Source organism: Eubalaena glacialis, chromosome 9 (genome assembly GCF_028564815.1).
Source record: "Eubalaena glacialis isolate mEubGla1 chromosome 9, mEubGla1.1.hap2.+ XY, whole genome shotgun sequence".
NCBI classification, from domain to species: domain Eukaryota; kingdom Metazoa; phylum Chordata; class Mammalia; order Artiodactyla; family Balaenidae; genus Eubalaena; species Eubalaena glacialis.
Window position 1 is genome coordinate 43,261,017 of NC_083724.1, and position 22,833 is coordinate 43,283,849.

Consider the following 22,833-nt stretch of genomic DNA (forward strand, 5'->3'; position numbering starts at 1 on the left):
TCAGCGACTCGGCCCCGCCCCCCCGCCGGGGGTGGCTGTGACCGCTGAGCCGGCGGGCCAGACCGAGGGCGCGGGAGCGGGAGCTGCGCGAGCGAGGGGAGAGCCGCACTGGGAGGCGCGCCGCGGCGGCTGCGAGCCCAGGAAAGCCTTGCAGGAGGGGCCGGCAGCCCCGCCTCCCGCTCCCCTCCTCCCACGCCCATCCCCTCCCTCCTCCTCCTTCTCCTCCCTCTGCCGCCGCCGCCGCCTCCCTCCCGGATCTGTGCTCCAGTTCAGAGAAAGAAGAAAATGTGTGTGTGTGGCGAGGGGGAGGGCGAGCACTGAGCAGCCGCTCCGCGCCTGGCAATCCGGGCCGGGGGTGGGCGTCTGGCGGAGGCGGAGGCGGAGGCGGAGGCGAAGGAGCGCGCGGCGGCCGGGCGGGCGGGCCGGCGAGTCGGGTTTGCGCGCGAGCCGGGCGGTGGGCGCGGGCAGGGCCGAGGGCGCCCGGGAGCCGTGTCAGGCGGCGGCGAGGAGCGAGCGCGCCGGGCGCAGGGAGCCGTCGGCGGCCGCTCGCTGCGGGGACGCCCCGGTGGATGTGCTCTCGCCGCCGGGCGCACGGCTTAGGAGAGCCGCGGCGGCGGCGGCGGCGCGGGGGGCGAGGCGGGCCGCCCGTTCCCGGGGAAGGAGGCGCGGGCGTCTGAGCGAGGCCGGGCGCGGCGGCCTTCCCCAGTGCGCCCCCCGAGCCAGCGCCCGCGGCCGCCTCCCGCGTCCGCCTCGCTCCTCCCGGCGGCTCGAGCCGCCAGCTCCCGCCGCACCCCCGGCCCACCTAGTGGCCCCGGCCCTGGCCGCGGCCCCCGCGGCGGTTCGCCGAGCTCATCCCGGACGCGCGCCCGGGCGGCGGGGGCTCGGCGGCCACCGCTGCCTCGGGGGAGCGAGGGCGGGAGGGTGTGTGTGCGCGCGTGTGAGCAGGGGGTGCCGGCGGGGCTGCAGCGGAGGCACTTTGGAAGAATGACTCTGGAGTCCATCATGGCGTGCTGCCTGAGCGAGGAGGCTAAGGAAGCCCGGCGGATCAACGACGAGATTGAGCGGCAGCTCCGCAGGGACAAGCGGGACGCCCGCCGGGAGCTCAAGCTGCTGCTGCTCGGTGAGTACAGCCGGAGCCGGAGCCGGCCGCCGCGGGCCCTCCCGCCGGACCTCTGCGCCCCCTGCCCTCCGCAGGCGCGTTCCCGGCCACTACCCGCACCCTCTTGGGCGCGCGCTCGCAGAGGGGTCGGGGTTGCTCTGCCTGGGGCCTCGGCTTGTGCCTTTCGGTATCCCTAAGGGCTGTGCACTCGGGGTGCGCGTTTGTCTGTGGTGCTTCTGCCATTTGCTCAATGGCACATTGCTTCGGGGAGAGGCGCGGGGGTGGGAAGGTGGGCAGGGGGGTTGAACTTCCAGTGTCGTGGCCGCGGCGCCCCGTGGGGTGGTGGAGTGGGGAGCTGTGCGTATGTGTGGCCCGAGGGTGGCGAGCGGAGCCACGTTGGGGGATGGCGTGCGGTGGGGTGGCCTGTGTGCATCCATTATCAGTGCTTTCCGGGGTCGGGAGCGAATGGTGGAGCGGTGGGTTGACTCGCGACTGGATTCTCCGAGGAGCGATGAGGAGGGAGCCGAGTGGTTGGCTCTCCGAAGAAAGCGGGGTTGTGTATTCGCGGGGCGGGGAGGCAAGCCCAAATGTGTCACACAATTGCTGTTCTCTAACCACCAGACCACCAAAAGGAGGGACCCAGAAGAGTTTCTTAATGGTGACAGGCGTGTGTCTCCACCATTCCTTCCAGATAAAGATGAGGGATACGGGAGGGTTGTGCTGTATGGTTGTTGACAGCGATGGGTATCTTTTGTTTAATGAGGCAACCCAGATGTAGGCCTGAATTCACAATAGTTACCAGTACAGCCTCAATTACTCTCATGGAAGCAAAGAGAAACCTTTTGTTTAAAGCGGACAGCATTTTAATATCTTTGGAATCTGGGCTAGAAGGAAAACGGGAAGTGAACAGCAAAAATTTCCCTTTAATCTCTACAAAATAACCCAACATTCTGCCTTAACATTAAGTTAGCAAGAAAATGCCATTTCTGAACTAGGAATTTTATTGATTATTATCTCTGAGAGAATGTTCAGAATCAACGTTCAGGCCAGCGCGACATAACTCTGAGCTATTGTGGTAGGAAGAACAAACAGCTTTGCAGTAACAGGCCTGAAAAATGTCTGCACTCGTGTTCTGGATATTTGCGTGTATGATAAATAGACTTCTCAGACATTTATGGAAGAAAAGAATATTGTCAATTCTGATTTGAGAAGCATGCATTTTCTTTCTTATCTTGAACTTTCCATCTCCTGGTTCAAGGAACCAATTGCCTTTGGGACTGAACTGCTTATGTACTGGATCATTTACAAGAAGGAACAAAATACAGTGATTACAAATAGTTACTAATGGTTAACTCACATGCCCTGCTTAATGTCTTCATTTTGAAACCAGATTAGGTAAATGTGCACATGTTTATAAAGAACAGAAGGCAAACCCTGGGTAAGAGGGGTAGACTTTAGGGAATGAAGCCAGGGAAGGGGAAAACTGCAATTGGAAAAGGAAGATCTTTTTATTTTTTATTTTTATTCTCATTTTGAGCTACTTCTAATGGCTGAAAAGGTGTAGTTGAATGCTTTCTGAATTCTCAAGATTGAGAAGAAAATAGAGGGGGCAAGAGAAACGTATGGAGTTTAATGCATGATTAAGGGAAAAAGCGTGTGTTTTAGAGAGACTTAAGGATGGTTTTTCTTTTTCTTTTGCCCTGTGTACAGTCTATTTGTTTCTGTTTAGCTGTGAATAGGGCATTTGAGGTCTCTCAGGCCAACCCCATTGCTTGAAATGTGGCAGCTCTGGGTTCCTAGCAGCTGTGAGTTAGAGCTCAGGGGATTTGTCTGTCTGAGGGCCTAGGTTTGAATGTCTAGGAGGAGGACTTTGGGAGAAATGCCCGTAGATGGACACTTAATTACAGACTGGACTTAAGTAACATATTGTGCTTTTTTTTAAAACAAAACAAAACATATTTTGCTTTAAAAAATGAACTTGGAGATAATTTTATGAGGAAAAAAATTAAAACAGTTTACTGCTGAAGTGGTGGTGTGGAGAACTTTTCTTCCTCCCCTTCTTATTTGATTTTCGAGTAGGGTTAAATACAGCCCCGCCCCAGCCCCCAAATTTGGCCTATTAGAAGTGGTAGAAAAATATGACATCAGTTTAACATCTACATTTATTAGCATTTTAAAACTATACAACTTTTTGTTAGAAACTCAATCCCTAGACATCATGTAAGATTTGCTACAGCTTCATGTTCTAGGTATGTTGCTTTTGTAACATAACTACTGCAGTACCTACACTATTTATATAGTCAGTGCTATATACTAAGTGTAGATTTGTGTGTGTGCTTGTAATTTTTGAGTCCCGGAGAGAAATGATGGTTGATTTGAACCAGGGAAGGTATTGGGGAGGGTTTCCTTCTGATGAATGCCTGATGTGCTGCTTTGATGTGTGCACTCAATCTTCATTCATGTAAATGATGCCCATCAAAAGGTTTACCAGTATTTTTAACTACTTTATTTAAATTGAGGAATCACCCTTATATTTAAATGAAATTCAGTGTAAAATTATTTTCAAAGTAAATTGTAGTTCAAAGCATGACACCATTTTAATGGATTTATTTGGCAGGGGCCCCTTGCAAAATGTAAAATTAATTAGTTAATTTTATACTACGGAGAAATTAGAAAGAAAAAATAGTGGTTACCTGCCTAGATGAAAGTATGGCAGTAAAATTTGGGCTGCCTTGATACCTATCCAGCAATTATGCCGATGTGTTCCAAATTCTACAGTACTTATACATTTTGATATTTATTCTTTTTAAAAAATGAACCCAGAAACCTACTACCATAAAATAGCATATTAAATTCTGAATTCTTGTTTTCTTTATTCATTTTCTAAATTCATTTATATAGTGTTTATTTTCTTAGACACCTCAAAGAAAACTGTGTTTGTTTTCTACATAGATATGCAAGAGAATATTTTAAGTTTTTATATACTTCCTAGATGTAATGCACATTGTTTCCTTTAATTAATACTTATGAATATTAACTAAATATTTCTATTGGTGGTACATAGGTCACACTATTTAATATAATGTGTCTTTAAGTCTGTATAAAACAAGTGGCCTTGAATGCCTGCCTCCGGTCAAGGATATTCATGTTGAAATTTTCAGTTCCTTGAAGACACATTTTTCCCCCCATTAACCTGTCTTATTTTACATGTTTTAGAAATCTTTACTCTTCAGATCTTAATCATCAAATAGAAAAATTTAGCAAATCTTTTTTTATTGATTGGATTCTACCTATTGAAGAGGCAAAGTTTAGGCCCGTTTTAGATGAAAGAATATATGTTCTTGCTCTTCTAACTGAATTCCATATGTGATTGGAGATTTTCTTTCTATTCTAGACTGGAAGCTTAGGAGAGTAGGGACTGAGGACTGATTCTATATTGTTCACTATTAAATCCCAGCTTCTAGCACAATCTCTAATTCATAGAATGGTCTCAATAAGTATTTGTTGAATAAGTAAACTTATTTGTAACCCTCCTAATAGAAATTGGGACCATAAAACAATGAAGACATTATAGAGACATGGGGAAATGTAATGTTTTTATTCTGTGGCAGAGAAAATCATGATCTTTTTAAAAAAATTATATGTAACTCTTTGAGCCAATTAAATACAAATGCATTCCAGGATAGGAAGTGTTAATGTAAGATGTTACATCACATATTGAACCAGTGTATTACAGTTCTGTGCTGGGTGCATTTGGGAATGATAACAGTCACACTTAAAATATGAAAGTTTACAGGAAAAAAAAAAAAGAAACCATACCATGTCTTGATTACTTTTTTTTGTATAGAAGCTAGTTTAACCCTCTCATCTTTTTGCCATATACTTTTCCCCATGATACACTCGAGTGAATTTTTAAATTCTCTATTGTACAGGTGGTGACCGAACAGATTTTTACGATTTACCTATATATAATTACATGAGGAGAACCACAGCGATTAAATTTTAAGAATTGCAGAAAGAACGTTTTTAATTTGAGCGATGTACATTTGTACTGAAAACTGAACAGTTACAGAGCAAGAAGGCACCTGGAAGGCTAGGAGTGCTCTGACAAAGTTAGACTGTGTGGCGAGCTCATGCATGCAGGTCTGGGTAAAAGCACCCACCCCATTCCCCCTGTGTAGAGTTCACTAGGGGAAGGACGAGGATGTTGATGCCCAAATTAACCTGGAGGTTAGTGGCTGTCTAGGATGGCTACTCAGAACCGCAGAATGAAAGCTTCCTTCTGAGCAGCCCTAATAACAGAATCTCCCTGGAAATACCATAATACAGTGTTTAGGAGGCTGCTTTAAGACCAGCTGGTTTTCTTTTTGCTACTTTTTTAGCTTGCAAGTGTTGAATATGTTTCTAAATGTCAGGATTTGTTTGGATGCGTTTCCTTTTTTCTTCATTTTATGTTTTTGGAAACAAAGTACTTATAGTTTGTATCTGAAGAGTGAAGTGGCAGCATCCCTCATAAAAACCAAAACTGTAGCTCTGACTATATAACAAAGCGTTCAGAGTAAGATTTTTGCACTGAACCACGTAGATTCATTGTCTAGATCTGCCATATAACTGTCAATCTCATATTGTTTCTTCTTATGGGAATTTTGGGCACAAATTAAAACCCTACTGAACAGTGAAGTTATCCCGTATGTATCTGTTCAAATATTTTTAGGTAGGCTTAGGAAGGAGAACCAGAAGAATAATTTAGTGGCCATTTTGTTTATTACAGATAAATTTTATAGCCTCTTTTTCATTAAAAAAAAGTCAAACAACCCAGCTGTACCTTATAAGAGATGGCTTATGTTTAATTTTCAGAGATGCCTATTAAATATAGTTATGATTTTTATTACAGATGAATTTTTAAGGACCTGAAACAGCTTCTGCAGTTGTGAGGCTGCGTGCTATGCTAAACTTAGCAGAAAAGAACACATTTTTCTTCATGATCCAGGCAAACTTACACTTGAAATGAACGAGATTTGCCAAGGATGATTTTGATTCCAGCATTCATATTAGTTTTTCTTTAAGGTTATTAGTTCTTTTGGTATTAATGGAAGTGTGGATTGGGTGTTGTAGAGGAAAAATAGGGAGCTCAAAGGGTACATCTTGCAAGAGAGAGAAGCCATTTTAAGAAGGTTAGGATTGCTTTCTCCCTGAGAAGGTGGAAAGAATGTGTTTTCTCCAGACTCTCTCTTTTGGGTTGAGGGAAATACAAGTATTTGTAGCAGCAAATTTAAAGTCTAATTTTCTGGTTGAAGGGGAGGGTAGTGACATTTTTTTTTTTCAAAGGGAAACTTTTAAGCAATGTTAAGATCTCTGCAGAATTAATCCTAGGGAAGTGTGAAATAGCAGTAGAAGGTAAAATGTGTGATTGTTGGTAATTAAATCTGTGGCAATAACTGACTACAGTAAACAGTGAATGTTTTCTCTTGTTCTGCTGAATGGAGTAACATTAAAGAAAGAGCTATTCTCAGACCCAAACTCTATTTTGTGTGAACAGCTGTTACTAATAAAATTATAGGAAGTTGTTCAACAATCACCTATGATATGTTACCTTACTGATACGTAAAAAACCTGTCTGATTTCTCCTCTAACATGTAGTAAAAAGGAAAAAAAGGACCTAAACATGCTGTCGTAAATGAGTTCATAAATCCTAGGTGGTCATGAATCTGGACTTTATTACAAACAAAATAAACATCCATGTTGCAGTGTTGAGAACCAAAGACTGAATTTGCTAAGTAGCTCTGGGGTTGACCTTTATACCTAGCCATAATTTCTGAAATCAGTGCAGAATAGTTTGTTAAGAGCCTCATGTTTCAATTTTAAGAACAAAATTAGTATTACTTAAAAATAAAGTTATCAAGATATTTCAAATTCATTTATTCAGCAAACACTTGCCAGTTTTTGGAAAACAAATATTTCCTCTAAATTTTTTACCAGACATACCATAAGAAAGAACAGTTGTATATAGAATGCTGATCAAATGAACAAATAGATATTAAGCACCTACTATGTGCAAAATAATGTACTACGTGAGACACTCCCTGTTTCTTATTTGCCAGCAGGAAAGACTACAAGCACTTTTCACAGTTCTTGTTGTTTTACAGTTGATGCCCTCAGCCTGACATGTCCTTCTGAGTATTATCCTTCCTGGTTTTGGCTTTTCTATTGGCTCTTAATACAAAGAAAAAGACAAAATAATCTGAAGGCCATTCTAGAAGCTTTCCGGGGATTACGCAACTGGGGAGAGCAGACGGTCTTGAGAATTTGAACTCCTGAGTGATATATATTATTTCCTTGGAGCAAGCATATCGTTTTTTGCCTTTAACTATGAGAAACTGTTTATGACCACTTGCCCTATGTTTCTAACTAAAGTGGAAGCTACATGAGGGAAAAGATAGGGGCCGTTGTTTCTTTGTAGCTCAGCGAAGCACCTTGTCTTGCTCAGTTTACAATCATTCTGTTGTAACTGGGGACTCAGTAACTGGTGACTTGTGGGTGTAGGAGGACGGGGGCAGGGTGGGCAGCTGGGTTCCCAGAAGAAAGTAGAGCAGTTGAAGGGAGTGAATTTAAATGTCTTGCTTTCTTCTAATGGGTATCATTGATTTGTTCTCCATTTACCACGCCTCTTTGTCATTTTGTGGGCCACTTGGGGCACAGTTAAAGAAATTCTGTTTTAAAGGCGAGGTCATCTTTGTCTCCATGCCTGCTTCTCATTCATTGTCTCAGGAGAATGATTCAGTTGAATGTTCTCGTAATTGTTTCGGGTTAAAAAGCCAATAGCAGTTTATCCAGCAGTTTGAATGGAAAACTGTTACACAAGTCCTTTGAAATTTGAAAATTCTACACACCTTTATTACAGGATTAATCTTAGATTGTGAGCAATTTGACTGCTTTGGAAGCAAATAGCTGTTTCAGGGAAGTGTGTGATGGATTGTGGTGCAGTCGGGAACCAGAATGTTAGTAATGCCATGGTATTTCTGCAGTCTCACAGAAGGGAGCAATAATTGATCCGCAAATTAAAGAAGAAGAGCTAGAGTGAGACTTTTTGGCTCTATTACAGGAAGTGAATAGTGATGTTTAGAAACGTGTTCATGTGTATTTCTGAGAGATGGCCTCATGTTTTTTCCCTTTGGAGAACTGAAATCATGAATTAATTGCCTCTTTCCAGAATTTGCCCTTCCCCCCCTTCTTTTTATCACCATCACTTAGTAAAAAAATTGAAGTAGAATTTTTCGTTTGCTTCTTTTTTTACATTTTAAAAACTTTTTTCATCTTTTTCAGTTTTAGTGTTTGTTTTTTACATTTCCATTTGGGGAAGAGGCGGTGGGGTGACGGGTGGCGTTTTCCACGTATTTCCTGGTGACTGCAGCTGACCAGTGATTTCTAGAGAGAAACGCTCCAGCGTCTCATCCACCCATTGTTCAGTCTTCCAGCTTTTTGCTGCAGGCCCCCCACCCCGCAAAAAAAGACCCTTCCGTGGAATCCCACCCACCCGTTTATTCTCTCATCACAGCTTCCTTAACCAAATGCTAGGAGGGGTTCCTTAGATTCTCTGGTGTGTGCATTTCTTTCAGATTTAGGGAACTTCCAAGTTGGTGCTTCTTTCGAACATCATGTGGTTGTGAGCCGGTGAGAGGGGAAGTTGGGTGCTTGAATGCATTAAAAGAAAGACACTTGTGAATGTGCTTTGAGGAGGTGATTAACTTTCTGTAGCAACACCGCGGTCTGCAAAACAAAATACATTGTTATCGAACAAAATGTAAAATTCTCCTTTTCCAGAGGACGGGGACTTGAGACTGGTGCACGGTTACCAGCAGAAAGCTAGCGAGCCTGTGCTGGATAATCTATCACAGGCCACTGGGTTTCAAAATAGGATGCAGTGCGTGTACTAGAAGGGGAGAAGGTGCTGTGGGCCTGTGTTGGGTAAGAGCGCATCTTCCTCATTTGATGATTTGAACACCCTCACCTCCCTTACTTGAGAGCTTTAAAACATCTCTTTCTCATTGTGTTTCTATCCCGGATAGTCAGGGAGGGTGGCGCTAGCAGCAGCCTTTGCTTGCTTTATACCCAGTCTGAGAGGGTTCTTTGGTTAGTTTATTTTTTAGGGTAAAGACACAATGATACGTTCTTGCCACGTGAATTGATATTTTAGGAACTACACCTTTCAGAGCTCCTTCATTATATTACAGGTTCTTTCCGCAGATGGCAAATGCAATTTTCCTCTTGTCCTAAAGAGCTGACCCATTTCCTGTGACTTGTTCTAATAATACAGGATGACTTTAATTCTTGTTCCTGGTTTGCCCTTAAAAGAATGCCAGGGTACTCGTTAAGAGTTTAAGTCTCTTTTCTCTCTAACTCTTGTGATGTATTTTTGGAAATCAGCAGATCATGCAAAAACAACAGCACACTGGCTGTGTGAGAGTTTGTTTGAGCAGGCCGGGAAATACTCCTGTGGCTCTGCATGTTGGTGTAGCTGTGAGTATCTTTTCTAAAGCCTGTAACGGAAAGGCAGTCGGTACTCCTGCCCTGCCTCCCGCGACTAACCCACGGGTGTTTCGCTCCTTTGTTCCTTTACTATTTCTATAGAAACCCGTAGAATGAAGAGATTGGACCAAATCTAAAGGCTGTCTGAACTTTGAAACTTCCTCTGCTTCCCCTCTGCGACGTTGCCATCTCAGCCAGTTTCCAGCCACTGTCAGCCCTGGACAAGGGGCCTGAGCCTCAGCCTCTTCAGGAGTGATGGGCTACCTTGGGAGGCTCGGCCAGGTCTGGTGGGCTCCTCCTGGCCGCCCTCGCTCTCCGCTCTTTCCCCCGCAGGCAGGCGGCTCGGAGAGTGCTGGGCGAGAGCTGTGAGGAGGGTTAGCAAGTGTGCCCAGAGCCGCCCCTCATGCCTCCCGGCATGCTGCTGATAGTCTCACTGCCTTCGCAGGGAATGGTATCAAAAGCCTCCTGTCATATCAGCGTGGGTCTCTTGCTTCCTGCAGGAAGGGCGACACCCTAGGAGACACGGAGGTGGAGCCTGAGAGGCAGTGTTCCTGAGCTGCCCTGCTCAGGCCTGGGTGTGTTTTCTTAGACACCCTTAGGCAGCTGCCTTTGACTCACTCCTCCTCCTCTTTATTCTTCTTCGTTGGGCTTTAAGCAGTGCTTTTCATTTGCCTGCAAGCTGCTCAAGCGCATCTCTGCCCTTTTCAGTGAGAGCAGGTTGGCTCTTTGAGCCTGGGCACTGGGAGTGCCTCACGCACCTTGGTGGAGCACTTTGGGGGCTGCTTTGTATTTGGAGCCAGTCCGTCCCTTTTCCATGGCCTTCCAGGAAAGATTTGGAATTAACCCTTAGATGGACCACTTATGTCCATTTCTTCTTCCATAACTATGCTCATTTTTTTTCCGTTGGGGCTTTAATTTTTATTTATTTATTTATTTATTTATTTATTTATTTATTGGCTGCGTTGGGTCTTCGTTGCTGAGTGCGGGCTTTCTCTCGTTGCGGCGAGCGGGGGCTACTCTTTGTTGCGGTGCGCGGGCTTCTCACTGCGGTGGCTTCTCTTGCTGCGGAGCACGGGCTCTAGGCACGTGGGCTCAGTCGTTGTGGTGCACGGGCTTAGTTGCTCCGCGACATGTGGGATCTTCCCGGACCAGGGACCGAACCCGTGTCCCCTGCTTTGGCAGGCGGATTCTTAACCACTGTGCCACCAGGGAAGTCCCAGGGTTTTAACTGAAACCAGAAGAACAGATAAGGCTGGACACATTCATAATATGAAGTAAGGAGTTTTCATACTTTTTTGTTTTAAAAAATATTTATAATATATACATATAAATTGCTGTGGCCTCTGAACCGCCCTTAGTTGTCATGACCATGGTCGGAGAAACTTTAAGAAAGCAACTTCCTGTGTCCCTTGTCTGCATTCTGGAGAAAGGGCTCTATGACCAAAGAAGGAGCAGCTAGACTTTCATCCTGGCTCTGGAGAAACATTGTTACAGAGCCCAGTTCCACTGGAAGTGCCAGGCAGGCGTTTGGCATTCCTTGACCCCTACTTTCCTTCTGGCCCATGGCCTTCTCATTATCTTATCAGCTCCAGGCTTCCTTACCTTGATTTCAGATTTGGAGTTGGACAGGTGCAGGGGAAAAGGAGAACAGTTGCAGGCGACAGAGAGTGATATTGATATTGGGGGATATTGAGGGGCTTGGCAGGGCACAGGGTGTTGCTCCTTGTAGGGGTGGTGCACCGTGTGTTCCCTAAGCTCTGGAGGGAAGGAAGGAGAGCAGAGGAGAGGTGCCCTGTGCTGTGCGTTGACTTGGCCACATTGATTAGGAAGAGCCCAGCCAATGCAGCTTCCTCTTGTCAGCTCCACTGCCCAACCCGGTTTTTCATCGTTGTCACATCTACTGTACCCTTCCTCTCCCAGATGCTGGGTTGGGAGGTGAGCATGTGTAGAAGACTGGGTTTTATGGGAGGCGTTTTTGTTGCATGCACTCTCTGGGTCCTCCCAGAGGTGGTTAGATAGCCTAAAGCACAGAGCTCAAGTCAAGCTGTGTTCTGAGGAAAACCATTCACACTTTAAAAAGAAAATTTACAACCAGGCTCTTCCAAGTGTTCCCCCCACCCCCCCATTTAAGGTGTTTAAGGTGATAGAAATGCATCTATTACCGTATTGAGAACTCTGCTAATCTGGTGATGGGTTATTAGGATGTCTCTTGCCTAGGAAATCTGCTTTTATGTGGCATGCTTCTCCTACAATAGAGTGCCTTCTCAGTTGCCCAAGGCAGTGAGTAGATAAATGGTATCATGAGATATTCTTGCCAAGGGGATTCTTACTCAGGTGGAGCCATGTAATATAGAAGTTGTTTGTAATTTTTAGCTGAAAAATGCACCTGTGTGTTGGTTGTGTTCTCTTAGGAGCTGTTCACATTCTGGGCTATAACATCCAAGTCCAGGGAGCAGATTATTCAAGGTCCCTAAAGCCTATTTACGACCAGCATTCAAAATGGGCTTCATTTGTCCATGATAGAATTAAGAGGACTTCTTGATTCAAAATGTAGGCAAATATATTTTGAATACTTTGAATAATTTTGAATAATTTGAGAGTAGAGCTAATGAGTGCTGAAACAAAAGATACTTGAAATCAGCCTCTATTTTTATTACCAGTCACTTCCTTGTGTGTTAGGAACTAATGAATTACCATAGTACTGGCTCCTCTTGGAGCCAAACTTGGTCCAGACATGGATTCTAGAGATGGAAGGGCCTTGATGGGTTCAAGGACTAATGAATGGGATGTCCTCCGAACATCCTGGTATCTCCTGTTACGTGTTGGGTCACCATCTAAGATGTTATCTGAAGCACATTAGAAATGACTAAACAATTTGGGGCAGATGTCAACTCTTATAATGAGGAGTCCCATAAGTTTCCCATCTTCTGGTTGGAGAAGATACCTGTATGTTGCTTGATCAGTTTCAGAAAAATAATTTGTATTTCCCCATCCATACAATTCTTGACAAAGGGTTCCATTTTAATGGAGGAAATCATGACTTCATTAATATTTCTTTAGGGAAATCTGGACTCCCAATATATTTTCACCAAAGTCAGCAGATATGTCCTTTGAGAAACACGTTTTCTGTAGCGCTTTCCACTCCAGACCATGCTTATTATGGGAACAGGGATTCTTGTCTAGGGTTTTTCTAAATCCCTAGGGTCTATCTGTGAATTGCTACTCAAATTACAATGTATCCTTCCCAGAATTCATTAATGCATTGTGCATCCCTAGTACTGAATCACAAGGTCACATAATGATTTGTCTTTTTTTGTTAAAAATATTCTTTCTTTATATTATATATCTTCAAGCAGTATGCTACTGCCTGAATTTAGATTGTTTTTTATTCTCTTTTTGGAATGCAATAAAGAAGAACACTTGAGATATGTATCCTCTGATGGTATGGTTGCTTTCTAAAATAGTTTAAAAAGTTTAATAATGAGACAAACTGTTGTACTGAATAGACAAAGTTTGAGTCAAGAAGTGTTTATTTTCTTCCACTTAAGAATTTTCTTACATTGTTAAGGAATACATTATATTGTTTTCATGGCCTTTGAAATGACAGCCCATTCTATGTTAATAATATTATTTTTTGTTTTATTTTTCAGTGATTTTGAAATTTTATGAGTAATGCAGTTTTTTAGACAAAATATGAAAAAAAATGTTTGAAAATGTATCCATAAGTTTATCCAGAATGTACCGATCTAAGAAACGTGATTTTTTTGTTTTTTGTATATTCCTTTCTAGTCTGCTTTCTTTTTATGTTTCTTGCGTGGATGTAATCATACTGTACAATTTAACATTATGTTGTAAGCATTTTCTGTGTGGTTATATAAACTTCATATTAATATTTGGAATTGTATAATATTCTGTTAGAGGAGATATATTAATGTGCTTGCTTACTCTTTTTTTTTTTTTTTTTTGGCGTTTAGCTTTCTCCCAGTGTTGCCATTTTCTTTTCTTTTTTTATTTGAATTTTATTTTTTTATACAGCAGGTTCTAATTAGTTATCTATTTTATACATATTAGTGTATATATGTTCCATTTTCAAAATAATGCTGTGATGAAGTTCTTGGCATAGATAGCAATTTTTTTTAAAACACATTCACACACTTTTGTTAGATGAAATGTTACTTCTAACATTTCTAACAGTTACTTCTAACAGTTAGAGGATATGAAAAATTTTATAGCTCTTGATTACACACAACTTAAACATATTCTGAAATGATTGTATACAATTTGCAACATCGTGAGTAGTATTATAAGATTATCAGTAAATTAGTAGGCAAAAAATGGTACATAATTAAAACATTTGCACTTATTTGATCACTAGTAAGAATGACCATTTTCCCATATGTTTGTTTCTAGTTGAATTCCTTATTTTGTAAGTTGTCTCTTCATTTCCTTTGCCTATTTGTGAGCTCCCAACACACAAATGAAATTAGCCTTTTTCATATTTACTGCAGATAACTTAACCCTCGTCTGTTGTTTTTCTTTTTCTTTGTTTTGTATTATTTAATACAGAAGTTTTTAATTACTTTGAAGCCAAATCTGTTGATCTTTTGCTGTTCTTTTTTTAAATAAAAATCTTAATTTGGTTTAGATACTCCCTGAAAGCCATATTTACTGTTCTTGTCATGGGCGAAACTAGATTGAATATAATGTTTACACATCACTGTTGTGTGATTCTTTTTCTTTCAAAGTGAAAATAAAATGCATACACATATAAATTCACACTATCCCAGATTATACAACATAAGCTGTTCTGTATGTAATTGGCTTTTCTCATCCAGTAATATGTAATGGATATCTTGCCATGTAATATAAATCCTTTGCATCACAGCTATGGCTTTTTAGTGTTGCAGTGTATTTTTTTGTCATTGTTCCAGTGTATTAGGAATCATACGGTGATGTGCTGCAGCTAGCTTGCACCTGCTCATAAAAGCCAGTTCTGTACATTTCTTCTCAACTCAGCATTCACTGAGTTCATTTTGGTAGCTTGAAATTAGCCATGATGGGAGTACTCATGCCGCAGAAATTGGCTGATATTACAAATACGAGCTCCCCTCGCCCCCGCCCCTGCAGAGCTAGTTGTTAAAGATTTGCCAGCACACCACCATTTATATATACCTGACCCTGTTGATATGTATCTCGTTTTGAGTCCATTAAATTTCTTTAATCATCAGTGCTCTAGAGAATACTGTAGGGGATCGATCTTTGTACATTTACATATTCAGATAAGTTCCTCAGAGTTGGATCATCAGCCCAATGATAGCCTTATTTAAAATTTTGATACACATCACCACTCTGACTTTCAGAAAGGTGGTATTGGTTTATTTCCTACCTCTAGCTTATGTAGTAACTGTTTTGGCACATTTTAGTATCATTAGAATTTTGGTAATCTGATGGGCTAAAAAAAATAATCTTGTATTTATTTGCATTGTATTGAATTAATTTCTATTATAAAGTCTTCATTTTCTTTTCTAAACTGCCTATTTACAAAAATAACAAATGCCTCAATTTATTATTTAGTTTAGGTTTCAGGTTTCCTTTAGGTTTAGTTTTTTAAATCACTTTTAGTTTCAACTTTAATAACTGATGTATTTCTAGAAAATTGACCTTTTTATCTATGGAAGAATGGAGTGCCCTAGGATGAATATCTCCAAGGGAAAAAGAAAATAGAACTGATAAGGTTATATGACATGTTTAGCTATGTGCAAAATTGTACAGCAACACAAAAGCTTTTACTTGTAATATGAAGTCCAGTTTATATATTTTTTCTTTTGTTGCTTATGTTTTTGGTGTCACGTATAAGAAACTGTTGCTAAATCCAAGGTCACAAAGATTTACCTCCATGTTTTCTTCTAAGAGTTGTATAGTTTTAGGTTTTACATTTAGGTCTTTGATCCACGTTGAGTTGATTTTTTGTATATGGTGTGAAGTAGGGTTCTGATTTCATTCGTTTGCAAGTAGGGTTCCGATTTCATTCGTTTGCAAGTAGTTGTTGCAGCACCATTTGTTGAAAAGACATTCATTTTCCATTGTATGGTCTTGGTACCCTTATTATTAATTTATTTTTGCCTTATCTTTAGTACTTTCTTTTAATTTGTCTAGGTTTATTTAGTTGTACTATAAAAATTTTCTTGAAATAAAATTCTTAGATTATTTATTTTAACATTTTCTTGATTTAAATGAGAAGTGTTTAAAGCTTTGAATTTTTCAACTTGTTACTACCTAGTGTTCATATCATTCTTTTACAGACACTATAAAATTATGATTTTTATTTTTATCTTTGAACCAGGATTGTTTAAGACAGTTTAAAATTTTCCAAGTGGTTGTGATTTTTTTCAACCTTTGTTATTCCTTGTCTTACATCATTTTGATAGGAGAATGTGGTCTGTATTGTTTTTACTTTTTGGAATTTATTGTAGCCCAGTATATAGTCAATTTTTGTTCTATGGATACATAAAATATATACATGTATATATAATAAAAGAAATAGGTTGTTATTTAATTTTACTGCTTATATTTGGCTTCATTTCTCCATGCTTTTCCTTGTGTGATTTGTTCAAGTTTCTTGTCAGCAACACTGATTTGGCAGTGCTTGGCATATAAATGTCAAGCGGCAATAAGTAGGTTTTGAATGACTGAAGTTCCTGCTGTATGTATTTGATGTTCTGATTTCATTTTTAAGTTCTTCAGTATTATTTTTTTTTCCTTATTTCCCCTTTTAGCTCTGACAATTTCTTTCTACCTTATTTTATTTTTTTAATATCCTATTTCAAACAGTCCACGTTTCCTTAAATTTTCTTGATAATACAGAGCAGTTATATTCTACTTTTTTCTTCTGTTTCCTAGAGTATATCTTCCAGAGTGTTCTCTTCATTTTCCTTCTGCATGTTCTGTGCCTTGTCTTCATTTTTTCTTAAGAATGCTCCAAATTTTGTCTGGCCCCACTGTTTGTCCAAAAACAGTGTGGGTGGAATCTCATTGACTTCCTTCCCTATTTGTCTTGGGTCTGTGTGTGTCTTTCTCTTAGCACTTAAGCTGGTGGGCTGGACGATGATAGTATACATTCTATTTTTAGCCATTCAGTTGTTGGAGTAGAGTGGTGGTAAGGCTCTGTGGCGGTGGGCAGCTTCAGACTATGGGCTTTGCCTCTTCTTAATTTTGTCGTATTTTACAACCAGTTCCATTTTTCTTTTCCGTTTGCATGTGCCAGCCATTTTGATGAGAAATTGTTCTCATTTGATGAGAAATGATGCTTTCCTGTTTGTGGGATTTTCGTTCTGTGCACCTGTTGGGTATATTTCTCTGTATTCTTAGACCACTTTGCACAGGAGGCCCGCTTTCCACCCTCAGCACTGCCAGGTCAGAGGGAGAGACTGGGATCGCTTGGCTGTATAGTGTCTCTTTAGCCCCTCCTCTGCTAGTAGAAGTGAGTTCCAGTAGGATGTTACTTATTCCTCCAAGTTGGGGGATACCAGGAAGTCTTTCAGGACCTTGGATACTAGCTTCCCTCAGCACTGCACTATTTTACCAGCAGAAGAGCTATGCAGGTTCTCTCTCTTTGATCTGTTTGCATTGCTTCTGGTTGATAAGTCCTTTGCTATTATTAACGAAGATGAGGTTTCCTCTCTATTTTTTTTCTGTTTTTACATTTTGAGGGATAGAAAGGAAGTTGTTTTTTTGGAGCACTTTGCTTTCTTTCCAGGAAGTGTGCTTTATGAGTCTTGATGACTGTAATTAACACACGTGAAGTCTTTCATAGAGAGTTATAATTATAGCATCTTTTATATGCTTTAAAGTCCAAGCTTGCAGCCCGTACTTCAGTCACCTCTGTAACATCCCCCAATTTATTGTTATTTTATTCCCCTCTATGTTCAGTGGTAGGAACATCATCCCCTAAGAGGAATTAATTTTCTTTGGTCATCTATGTTGCTTAGAAAATGTTTGTATACTGAGCTGAAACCTATCCGAAACTAGTTTTAGGTCCATCCCCTGGGGACAGTGGGACTCTGGAATCCCCTGAAACACATCTACTTTTCCAAATAATCGGAGTTATCCTCATGACACTTCTGCAGTTTGCTTTCTTTGTGTTTAACATTGAGTTCTATCATTTCTCATAAGGCAGGAATAACTTCTTGTCCTTTATCATCCTAGTTGTTTTCTTCTGTAAAAAAAAACAAACCAAAATGGAAGCTGACACTTGAGATATGTTTTTATGAAGTCAGAGTAGGTAATATTTCTGTATCTTTTCCCGAACTGAGATACATGTGACTTCAGAAATCTTTGCCTTTTATCTAAACAAATCATCCCAAGAAATATAGCAGTTTTGAGTACAGAGAGCTTCTGTAACTTTCCTCTACCAGTACCTTGATGGCTCTTATTTATTTTTTTCAATACAGTACTACATTGCTAGCCCTGTTTTTGACCTATGGTATTCTGTGATCTGCATACAATCCTCTGCATTTTTGCATTTATTATATATTTGCATAGGGTTTTCTTTTTTTCCCCCAATTGCTGAGAGTACTTATTCCTATTGAATTTCATCCTGATTCTGTTGGGAATGTCTTTCCAAGGTCAAGATCATTTCAGCTTTTTTTCCGACTTCTAGTATTTCTAATCCTTCCCAGTTCATTCTCAGAGGAAAGTAGATGAACTTATCACAATTAAGATTTATTAAGAATTATATTAAGACAAGTGTTTTTGTTAATACTGTCAATAAAGACATGGAAGGTATTAGATTTCAGATCAGATCCCCGCAGTCCATCACTCAATATGAATCTACAGTTGATTTGGTTATTAACTACTTTGTTGTTTACATACCTAATAGAACCCAAAATATACTATTTGAATTTGACCTCAGTATTTAATTTGTGTTGGTATAAAAGGGAATAGAGAAATCAAGAAAGGTACATCTGCTCTTTCTTCCTAGACTGTTGCCTGGTCTCCTATCATAGAAGGCAGTCAGGTTGCCCTGCTTCAGTGGAACTCACACTTCCTGGCCTTTGGGTGGGTGGGGTGGTGTGTGTAAGGTGGAAGCACCCCTGACACTGCACATTGTGACTGGTCAGTTTTAATCTCTCCTTACATCCTGAAGTTTAGGTTACCAACAAGTTTATAAAGGGCATGATCGTTAAGGAGTGAAGGAGCATTTTCTTATTCCTTGTCCTCTTTGGGTTCTAATTTCCATGTAGAAGAAAAGGAATATTTTTGGAGAAACAGATTTCATTTGGTACCTATTTTCTTTACAGCCAAATTGGTTTAACTGCTCTTTTTCTCCCCATGAGGCAAGTCGTTCTTAAAGACAGAAAGCCAACTTACAATTCTGTGTACTTTATTTTATAGAATTTGACATCATGCTCACATTTTTAGCAACTGCATTAAATTTTCTCATTTAGGAAATTCGGTGGTTGAGTGGAAGTTGTTTTATTCAGTGTGGGTGTGTATGTGTTTGTGTGTGTGTGTGTGTATGTATATGTGTGTGTGTGTATAATTGTTTAATATGAAATAAACTCAGTCCTTCCAGTTGGATGGTGGTGGTCATGGTGGGAGAGAAGTTGATAGTAAATTATTGTTTCTTTAGCAAAAAATTGAGAAGGGATCTTGTCCTCCCTTACCCCCGTCTCTCTCTTTTTAAAAAATATTTATATATTTATTTATTTATTTGGTTGCACAAGGTCTTAGTTGTGGCACGTGGGCTCCTTAGTTGTGGCATGCGAACGCGGCATGCATGTGGGATCTAGTTCCCTGACCACGGATCGAACCCAGGCCCCCTGCATTGGGAGCACAGAGTCTTAGCCAATGTGCCACCAGGGAAGTCCCCCCCGCCCGTGTCTCTTAATTGAGTCTGGCCTGTGCCCATGTGGCTGTCAACCACAGGTAGAAGGCTCTTCTTCACAGTGGGTGGCTATTGATTTCTGGACAGTGGGCAGCCCAGGATATTGCCTTTTTCTAGAACTTTTAACCAAAAAGTGGACTGTATGACAATTTGAGGACATCACCTTTAGAGGGACAGTCTTTCTTCCTGCCCGTGTGTATATATGCTGCCCAAACACACCTTAATGTTGTTGTTTCAATTCTCACCTTGGAAAAATGGGCTTATTCCTCGTAAGCAGTGCTGTCAGGAGTAAGCTTATTTCTTCATTAATTTGGTAATTTACCAGAATGTATTCTATTCTAGCCCTGATTGTTATAGCTTGTTGAAATGCCTGATGTCATTTTTGTTTCCTTCTCCCTTACTCATGAGGATTATTCTAAAAAAAAAATTTGACCTTTATACCAGTGTTTTAAAAGTGTTCTGTACCTGGCTTTACAACAGGGCTCACTGTCCTAATTCCAGTTATAGTTAACAAGATATTATACGCCTTTTGGGAGATGTCAGCCTTGGAAGCCAAACCTGAGTTTTAAAAATACGCTGACTGTGTATGGGTACATTATGGCGAGGTTCCAAGATGTGTGGAATCTCACAAGGTAAGGATTGCTCGTGGAAGTAAACCTGATTTACTGAAGTGCTCTTTAGGAGCTGCCCTCGTTGTAAGTGTGCTTCTTGTATAATTTTAATGATCAATATTCCTTTTAAGAAAAAAAAATGTGGTTGTGCTGACATTCACTTTGAGCAAATGAAGTATAGTTCATATCTGTTGAAGTTGAAATTAATAATGCATGGCTACACAAGTGCTTTTTCCAATCCTTTTTGTGTGTCCTTGCATGTAAACTCTTAGAACTCATGGTAAATCAGATGCTGCAGAGTCTGTTTGATTTTTTTTTTTTTCTTCCTGTCTTCCCTATTTTCCAGTGGGTGGCTTGCCTGAGCAAGGGAATGCAGTGAATAAATTTATCAGCATCAGAATCTGTATTTATACAATAATTTTATTTCTTTTATTAAAAATTAAATATTTTGGTGTAAAGGTTTTCATTTTTACAGGTGTCCTTTGTTTGCCAAAAAAAAAAAGATCTTTTAGATAGCTCCCTACTGTGTTTTAAGTCTTCTTTTCCAGCTGAAAAGAGAAAGATAAAGGACAAATATTAGTACTAATTCTTGTATTGCATGTTTTTTCCTTTACAATTATTCCTTTCCTCTTAGTCCCTGGGTGATGAATAGGTTACCTTGAAACAGTAAAGACTTAGCTTCTGTATCAGTGCTTTTTAGGTACAAATGCCGCCTGGCCTCTGAGTATGAACTCAGTCCTGACTGTAGGACGGGGAGAATCTGCACTGGTGAAATACTCTAGCAAAGCCAAACAATCCAGGTTGCAGAGAATGCTTGGCTTCTCTCTCATTTATAGGAGGAATAACATCACACACAGTGCTAAACCTCACTAGCAGAAAACTGAAATTTACTCCTGGCAGGCCAAGAAACACATCTAGTCACCTCATGTGATCTTTTACCCCATCCAGGCAAGGCCATAGCTCTGAGGTTAAGAAAATTGTGCGTTACACTGCAGTATCTTCTCCTTGTGAGTTAGAAGGGAAGCCTCAAACCTGCCTTTGTTACTTTAGAGAGTTTTAAGTTAGCACACATTTGTAAACATCTCAACTTCCATCATCACTTTGCAGTAAACTTACAAAAGGCAAATTTCAGGACACCTTCAGATAAGCATTTTTTTCTGAAAGCATGTTAAAACCAAAGGAGAAAAGCACTGTCCGAGGTTAAATGATGCTTAAGAATGTTTTAGTCCTACGATTTCAGCTTATTTTTATTATTATTTTTTTGGCAGTACTAATTAGACACACGCTGAGAACAGGGGGAAAAAAGCAATAGTAGGTTTACTCCTTAGTGTCTGGTAGAGTTTTTTCCTCTAAGATTTTTTTGTGTTAAACAACACTTTTCTTGGTGGGGGACCGGTTCCATATTTCAGTGGAAGAAGACGGTCCTAATGAATTGGGATCTTGTGGGACAGGGGCTATATATTTCTTTTTTACACACATAATTGCAGCCAGGTGGAAATGTGTAATTACATTTCTTATTGTACACATGTAATGAATTTGTTTTATATCCTACTACTTCCTGAAGTTAGGCGACAGGTTAAAAGAAATTTATGCAGGTAGAACTGGCATATCTACCTATATCCTTGTATTTCACATACCCAACCTCCCCAAGTTCCCCCAAAATACCTACGTATGATAGTTTGCCTCTGGTAAGTAGCCGGAGCTTTAAATCAGTGGCAGGATTAGAACTCAAGCTCCAAGAATGTGTCGTGACCCTGTGCAGGAAAGAGTTAACATAACAGGTCTGGCTGCTGTCCTTTGAAAGAACAAGATTGGCCCTTGGCTGGCATCTGCGAACTTGGATTTCCAGAGAGTTCCCACCACTCTCAGAACTGATTAGAGTGGCTCACGGTGCCTGAACTGTTTGTACGAACAATGTGGTTTATGTTGAACACCTGCTTTTCCTTTTGGGAGTCTGGAATTTCGGCAGGTGCTAGGCAGACGGTGCCTACGTGACTGACCCTCCGATAAAAACTCTGGACTCCTAGGCCCAGGCGAGCTCCCCTGGTGGACGGCATTTCCCAGTCTTGTCACTACTCGGTGCTGGGGGATTAAGTGCATCCTGAGTGATTCCTCTGGGAAAGGACGCTCTGAAGCCTGGGCCTGGCTTCTTTTAACCTTCGCTCCATGCGCCTTCTCCCCTTCACTGATCTTGCTTTGTTGTAATAAATCACAGCCATGAGTATGACTATGCTGAGTCCTGCGAGTCCGCCAACTGAGCCATCAAACCTGGAGTTGGTCTTGGGGACCCTAACACAGACCCCGTCATCAACTCCTGAGGGTCCCAGCTTGGTTAGCGTGGGTGCTTGCACCGCAGCCTGGCCTGCGGACCAGGGGCTGCCCCGAGGGGAATGATGTTTGTGTCAGCTCCCTGAAAGCAACGAATCACCATCCAGATACACGCGCAGTGATAGTATTATTATTTTCCTTCTTCCGTAATACATTTTGGTCTCTGCAGTTGACATTATTATGTACACATAGAATACTCACTTATCTACCCTTCAGATAGTATTAGGCCTCTTTCTCCAAACTGGACCAGACAGATCCCCACTTCCCCAGCAGGCTGGGCCTGCAAGAGTGACAGATGATGGAAGATAATGTAGACACGAACTGCCCACACTCCCTGCATTTTCACATTGCTCTCAGGTGACTTTTCAGCTATATTGACTGTG

The 22,833-nt window shown here is 41.2% G+C and overlaps 1 protein-coding gene across 1 annotated transcript in view; it reads left to right on the forward strand.

Moving 5' to 3' along the window:
- The first annotated feature begins 436 nt into the window (after positions 1 to 436).
- GNAQ (G protein subunit alpha q) overlaps positions 437 to 22,833 on the forward strand; it is a 280,233-nt gene continuing 257,836 nt past the window's right edge. The window contains exon 1 of the mRNA XM_061200324.1: positions 437 to 1,120. Within this exon, the coding sequence (XP_061056307.1) occupies positions 985 to 1,120 (136 nt within the window). The 5' untranslated portion in view covers positions 437 to 984. The remainder of the gene's footprint in view (positions 1,121 to 22,833) is intronic.